At 42.6% G+C, this 8,049-nt stretch overlaps 1 protein-coding gene across 1 annotated transcript; it reads right to left on the reverse strand.

The window, feature by feature from the left end:
* Positions 1 to 6,512: 6,512 nt before the first annotated feature.
* Positions 6,513 to 7,247, reverse strand: LOC306782209 (pleckstrin homology domain-containing family F member 2-like; the record flags this gene model as incomplete). Its single annotated transcript, XM_079275455.1, has 1 exon — positions 6,513 to 7,247. The coding sequence occupies exon 1, from the start codon at positions 7,242 to 7,244 to the stop codon at positions 6,513 to 6,515; it is 732 nt and encodes a 243-aa protein (XP_079131581.1). The 5' UTR covers positions 7,245 to 7,247.
* Between the last annotated feature and the right edge of the window lie 802 nt (positions 7,248 to 8,049).

Raw genomic sequence — 8,049 nt, forward strand, 5'->3', positions numbered from 1 at the left:
AGAGCGTTCTTGTCTTCAACACGTTTCAGTGACTTACTGAAGAGTTTGAATTCGTTCCTCACGCATCAAACTGGGTTTAGTCTTCAAGTATCTGATTCTATGTACAAAGAACTGTCTTCACACACTGCAGAGTTTTTATCATGTGAACATGATGGAAACCAGCTGCTTCATTCAGGGAAACATCCAGAGCCCGTTTCACTTGATGGAGCGACATGTTCAAACCGTGGGACATCTGAAACACCTCGGTGTAGTTCTGGACTCTGAAGGTGAAGATCTCTGAAGATACAGAGGATATTTTCAAGAGATGCTCACAGAGACTTTTTAGTGCGAGTGCACAAAATGAAATAAAAGCATTTTCATGAGATTACAGGAAGTATTATGTGATATCCATGTCGTTAATATGTACAGGATATGAACGATGTCTGTTTCCATGTTGTAATCTTCAAAGCTCCTCATATTAAACTAGACATTCAAAGTTATCAGAAGAACTTTAACTTCTTTAATATAAAGATCATTTTTATCTTTTATTCGATTCAACAAACTTAATTACAGACTCACAATGTTGCTGCACGTTAAACTACGACAGTGCTTCAAAACGAATGATTTTAATAACTTAAAAAGAAAAACAGGTTTTTATGACTCATCGTAATCATTAAACATAATCGTAATTATTTAAGAGATATTTGATTTCAAACTAAAGTAAATAGTTAAGTTACAAAATTATACATGAAGCTCGTTATCTAAATTATAATAGTGTTTACGTCATATTTATTTATTTTGTTTGTTGAGAATTTGTTGTAAATGTTTACTGCTTATTTTATCGTTTATTCTTGTTTAATATTCCTCTGATCTCTTTTAGACAGATTCATTATTTCGAAGCTCATCTAAACGCAAATCTGAAGAAAGTTATTCGATTTTACACATAATCTGAGAAAACCTCTTAAACATTTCCGTCTTTGAGCTAAATTAAATGTAACAATCTAGAATCAATCTACGAGCTGAATGAAGACAACACTGTTACGTGAATCTGGGGGGTGACCTCTCACGATTTTTAATTCGATAATAAAAAAAATTGAAAAATTAATTAATTAATTTTTTCCTTTTTTTATTATTTCTATTTGGGTTATTAAAACTAGATTCCTTATGTAAATGTTTTCAATTCATCTGGAAATAATTAGTAATAAGCAAATAGGAGGCCTTTCATGTGAAACGCATAAAAGATTGAGCAGAGTTATCTTCGTACCAACATTGATGCCCAGAAGGCAGAAGTTTCTGCCGGCAGTGTATCAACCCTTGCGATACACCAGAGGGACCCAGACTCCACGTGACCCGTGCCCGGCGGAGTTGGTCCCTCCCTGTATGAACCCCTGGTGCCGTAAGATTTGGCTAGAAGGAGAGGATACGTTTTAATCCGTTCCCTATATGATTTTCACACCTGACCGTGCGGGAGATATTGGGGAAAAGGGGTTCCCGAATTCTTCTCCCTGGTTTGCCTCGCACACTGCTTTACTCTAAGATTGATCTTTACCGGGTTCTAATATTGTACCGAATATTCTGTAATCATTGACCACCAGCCCGGTCGAAGGTTGGCTTACTGTCTTATCTGACTCGATCCGCAGCAACTCACATGGACAGTGTAGTCTTTCGCTCTGACTATCATTTGGTTTTATAAGAGTCCAGTATTTACTGGTCTCTTTTATTTCTTTTGTTTAGATTTTTCTTAATCCTTTCGTAATTGATAAGATCCTGCTTGAGAGCCCAAACAGATATAAAGCTCTTTCAAACGCAAGCTGATCTCTCCCGGGTGACTTCTCTTAAACTAGAGCGAAAATAATTAGAATAAGTATCAAGTGTGGTTTGGAGCATGTAAAGAATGCCATCAGTAGCGTACCGAGCTGGATCAAACACAACTTACCTCAGGGGCTGACGGGGATCTGCTGAGGCGTAACCCCTCTCTGGGCTGGCTTCTCAAGAAAATATGAAGAAATGGATTTGGTCGAAGAAACTAATTCGTTATTTATTTATTTGCATTGAAATCAAAGTATAATCTCTTGGTCCAAAATACAGAGAAAAAATCGTTAACTAAAAAATATAAGAAAAATCACTTAAGTATTCAAAAACCCCTTCAGAGTAGTTTACAGACAAAGGATCTGTAAAAGCACTGACTCAGCCAGCAGAAGGGCTGGCTGTATAGCCTTCGGAGGAAAAAGTTAATGATTCACCCAGCGCAGGACTGGACAGAGTAATCTTTCTCTCCTGACTCGACTTCAAAAAATCTTCTAAGTATTCTTAAAAACTCTGACTCTCAAAGTCCGGAGATTCTGCAAAAAGTTAAAGTTCTCCTCCGTGCAGGCAGAAGCCCGCACGGAGGAGCCTGCACTGCTCCGCACAGCTCCTCACAACTCCTCCGAACTTCTTCCAACTCCGAACTCCTTCGCTGTTTAAAACTGTCACTATTTATACTCTTCTGGGGCTGGGGGCCCCGAGCACTTCACCCATAACTTGATTGATGACACATAAATCCCTTACTCCAGCGTAATCTCAGAAAGCCGGGTCTGCTTTTGTTCATATGAACCCGTCAGCATTCTCAGCGACTTCACTGTCAAGGGTAAGTTTATTTATATCTACCCCCAGGCTTAACTAATGACCTTAACGCCCTACCCTCTTCCTAGAACTGCTGACTCGGTCTTGTGACTTTGTCTGGAAGTTCCCTTCTTACTACTCTAGACTAATGATTAACTATTTTCATGGCCCAAACTGCTCCCGGCCTCCCGGATGAATCGTGAGTGCAATCGGCCCCCCTTCATCTCCCGGGCAATTCTAAGCCTCCATCTTTGTTCTTTGTGTAAATTTGCTGGGTCAGCTTGTGGCACTTCTCATGAATCGAGAAGCACGCCTGGGGGGGTGTGTGGGTGTGTGTGTGTGTATAGGTGAATGAGTGTGCGCCCACCCGTACACATCAGTGCAGCAGGGGGTTTTGGACAACAGAAGCCTGTCTGTCTAACCGGTGCAATCTTATAAGAGCCTCCGAGTCATATGCCTGATTTAAACAAGGCTTTGCCGGTAGAGACATCACGATTTCGCAAAACATCCACCGTGTTCAACAACACACAACACCAAACAGTCCGTTCTTTAAGCAAAACATTTATATATATATAATATATAACATATATATACTTCAAAGATCTCTGAAGGAATTAGTATCAAACAATGATCTGCTGCGTTACATTCTGATTGAAGCCCTTTTTGTTTAGAATCTTTTCAAAATAATTAAAAATGAAAATAAGAAAAAGAAAAGACGCCGTCAAACGGCAACAAAGAGAAAACATTTACATTAAAAACAAATCAACAAAACCCCAAAAACACTGGATGACCTCTTCTTCAGCCGTCACAACACAAAGTCTCTTCTTCTTCTGGAGCTTTCAACAAGCAGAGGAACAGGAAGTAAGTGCACCTTTGAGTTTATCCAAGACGAAGAAGTTCAGCGTCAACAAATGGCATTGGTCGCCTCCGTTGGTTTCATGCCGTTGACTTCCATTAATTGTCATTTCTTTCTTAATATTTCTTAAAATGCAGACGGATGTGATGAAGCTCAAGACCCTTTAACTTACTCTAGACCACAGACCTCCATCAGGTGGGATTCTATCTTTTAGATGTTTTAGTGAAGTTTGACGAACATAGTCGTACATTCTGTCATCATGTCACTTACGCATGAAAATAATAGTGAAATAAATGTTTCCCCTCTTTGTGGCCTCCAGGCTAATTTCACATTATTACAACTTCCTGGTCCGTCACGTGATGTCATCAGGGCCCAAAAAGACCTTTACCCATTGACTTACATTGAGCATAATTACATTGTTGAGGTGAATCAACTTCCCAGTACAAACAAAAGAAGATCCCGTATTTAAATATTCAGGTCCTGGACCGAGGGGGCGGGGCTAAAGGAACCACCGTAGTTCTTCGCTACAGAGAAGTGAAGAACGACGTAAAAGAAAGAAATATGACGTTAACAGCGATAATTTAAAAGATAATTTTACACGTCGAGAAAGTCAAAAAGCAAGTTGATACAAATCAGCTTCGTTCAAAAAGTCTTTAAATCTACAAATCAGTTCAACTAAACATGTTCAGATTAAATGAACATAAAATGTTTTTCTTTCCGTTTCAGACTGAAGCAGACGAACGGTGCGTTCACAGGCTCTCAAGAAAGTCGGTCCCATGAACTGTAGTTAAACCCGTAAACCACGACAGCAACTCTGTTTGAAGCTTGTTCTTGTTTTACTTTATTTAATTATTAATTCTGTGTTTCTGAGTCTGAGCTCCAGAAAGAAAAACAACTGATTTAGTCTTTAGTCCAACTGTGATTCCTCCAGTTTATGTACGTTTATTGAACAAATCAAACATCAGCTGACCTCCATTAAAGGAACAGGGATCATTCAGAATAAAAAATAGAATGCTTTTAGCTGCTGATGTGACAGGAGGAAGAGGAGGAGGAAGATCTGATCAGAACTGTACAACAAAAACTAACCAAACCCAAAACCTTACAAAAAAGAAAAAGATTAAAAGATGAAGATTTGTGTTAAAAACATCCACCAGAGCTCCGACAGCAACAACTCCATTAAAGTCATTGTGCCAACTTTGTTAAGTGCAATCCTTCATCATCATCATCATCAGTATAAAGGACAGCTGGTTAGTGATCTCGTGTTTTTTTGTTTTCATCAATATTACATCTATAAAACTAAAAAGATGAAATGAAAGAAAACGATCCCTTTTACAGTTTACGGTCAGAAACCGTAGAGAAACATCTGGCGCTGCAGATGTTTGCTTCCGTTTGATGATGAGCCTCCAGTGTGCTCTTATCTTACAGTTGACTTGTTTACTGTACGTGTTGTCTGTTACCAAGAGAAGAGAAGAATCGTATCTTATATTCCAGATCACCTCAGAAGAGTTTCATTCCAAACATCGACACTGAAACGTGAGATTAAAATAACTAACGTCAAACATCCTGAGGACGATGTCAATTAATATTCATGACTTTTAAACGACGCGTAAAGAGACAGTTCACCCTACAATGTATCAATCTATAATCAATCACGTTCACAGGTTGATTTGGTAGATTTGGCGTCAAATCAATCATTTTTACTCTTCTAAGCAGAAAATTTAGATTTTATTATTTTACACTTTTGGGATGAAAATACTGATTTAATTTTGTGTCACACGATGAATCTTAAACAGTTAAACAGCAAATAATCCGTTGTTTTGCTCCGAGACGAAATAATAATCACTCAACGAACTATTTGCTAATTCAGGTTTTGCTCCAATTATCTGACTTTTTAAATCGAGATGTGAGGAATGAAACTCTTCAGTCGGCAGGAAGAGAAACTACAGTCGCCTTCTTCGAGCGATCACATGACCCACACGTCACATGACTCACATGGAAAGTGTAGGAGAAGAAGCTGTAGTGCTGCAGCATAAAGGAGGCGGAGGGGCGGCCATGTTGGCTGGAGCTGGTGAGATTACGCAAGAGTTCAAGGCACGAGGATGGGCGCGTTTGTTTTGTGACACAAGAGGGGGGAGGAGTCACTGACGGGAAGATTATGATGAAAGACAAGATCATGTGATGACGTTTGCTTTTCATTCACTGGAGGTCCTCTGCTCTCTCGCCCTCGTTCACATGAAACTTTATTTTTAACCCTCAGACTGTTAATGTGACGTTGTCACCGCGTGTCATGTGACGAAGAACAAACCAATCAGTCTTTTCTTAAATAGTCTGCAGTGAACATGTGGAGAAGTTCATCATTTTAGTGGAAGAAAGAGACTTTATACAGATCTTTACACCATGTGACTCCTCATCATCATCGCAGCCTGCAGGTTTTGGTTCATTAGCACCGTGGATAAAAGGTTGAAAACTTTTTTGAATGTCCACTTCCACTGTTTTTTAAATCGTGTTTTTAGCTCCACTAAACCTGGAACTATAATTGTCACAGACTGTCAATTCTCTCTCTCTCTCAAACGGTAGAGTTAGGGGCTGGGGGGGGGGGGACGAGCATCAGCTGATTTGTCAGAAGCAACAGGAAAAGCTCTGCGTTTAGCATAATATCTACATTTTGTTATTTATATTTTAAAAAAGAGATCTTGACTTTTTGCTGGTGACGATTTTACAAAAATAGATCAAAAAATACCGACTTCTACAAAACAAATAAACACCGGAAGGACAGACGAGATAAAAAAAACATTTTCCCCGCAGAAATGACAAGCAATCACCCTGTGTAGGTCCGGAGGAAGAGGAGGAGGAGGAGGTGTGCTTTCTCATTGGCGCCGTGGTGTTCTGTAGTGACTAATTGCAGCCCAATCAGGAGTCAGAAGAGTTCTGCTGGTCGACCAGTTCGTTCCACATTTCATTGTTTCAGGAAACATCGTGATCGCTGCTGCGATTCGAGGAAGAAGTGAAATATGTTTTGGTTTTGACGTGAATAGATGAAGAAACAGGCGTAGAGCGTAGAGGGGGGGGGACCTCAGTCGCTGCTGTCGTCTTCGTCGTCGTCCGACAGGTTGTTGAACTTTGACCCCAGCCGGCTGAAGGAGTCCGAGTGCGGCGCCGGCCCCCCCGCCGTCAGCTGCAGGAAGCAGAACTCGCAGACGCGGACGGGTTTGGACGACTGGCTGGGCAGCAGGTGCTTCTTCTCCGAGCACGGCCCGCACACCACGAAGCCGCACTTCCTGCAGTGGTGGCGCCGGCTGACCGGCGTGAACTTCACCTTCTGGCAGCGCATGCACACCGTGGCCTCCGAGTCGGGCACCCACACGGCGGCGTGCTCGCCCGTCGGCGCCTTGCCGCTCTTCTGCAGCAGGTCCTCCACGCACTTCCCGATGTGGTTCATCCACTCGGACTTCTCGGTGGCGGTGGCGGCGTAGACGGCGAAGGACTTGGTGGGCGTCTTGATGAGCCAGCCGTTGCGCAGGTCGCCCTCGTCGGGCACCGTGGCGATGGTGACGCTCTCCAGCGGGATGATGTGCTGCTTGTTGTACTTCTTCTTCTGGATCACGATGTTGCCGTAGACCAGGATGTCGTTGAAGAGGAAGAACTGCCGCGCTTTGGGCTTCTTGCGGCACAGTTTGGTGAGGACGCCCTCGCCGATCAGCACGCGGCCGGGGATGACGAGCGGCTGGCCGGCGGCTCCGAAGCAGCCCTCCACCACCGCGATGCGCTTGGAGTTGGCCTCGCTGTTGGCTAGCCGGTCCACCATCTTCACCTCAGCTGGAGGAAAGCGGAGACAGGGAGAACACTTTGAGATTCACAGCGTTAAATCTCAAACCGCTTCTTTCACATCGCCCCCCATCTCATCAACCGTGAGCAATAATGTGGGAATCAAAATAAAGATGATCTGGAACATGAAGAGGCTTATTGTGCTGCTGTGTACATTAAACTATTCGCCGCGCCTTGTGTGATCAGGGCCCGACTCTCATCATGGGAGTGAAATCTGTGCTCCTGAACAGAGCAGAAACACACACACACACACACACACACACGTGTACATACACACACACACACACACACACGTGTACATACACACACATACGCACACGTGTACATACACACACACACACATACGCACACGTGTACATACACACACACACACATACGCACACGTGTACATACACACACACACACATACGCACACGTGTACATACACACACACACACACACACACGCGTACATACACACACGCGTACATACACACACACACACACACACACACGTGTACATACACACACACACACATACGCACACGTGTACATACACACACACACACACACACACACGTGTACATACACACACACACACACACACACACGTGTACATACACACACACACACATACGCACACGTGTACATACACACACACACACATACGCACACGTGTACATACACACACACACACACACACACACGTGTACATACACACACACACACACACACGCACACACACACGTGTACATACACACAAACACGTGTACATACTGTAAGAAATTTGAGTAAAAAACTGTAGTT

The sequence above is a fragment of the Melanostigma gelatinosum genome (genome assembly GCF_949748355.1).
Source record: "Melanostigma gelatinosum genome assembly, chromosome: 9".
Taxonomy (NCBI): Eukaryota; Metazoa; Chordata; class Actinopteri; order Perciformes; family Zoarcidae; genus Melanostigma; species Melanostigma gelatinosum.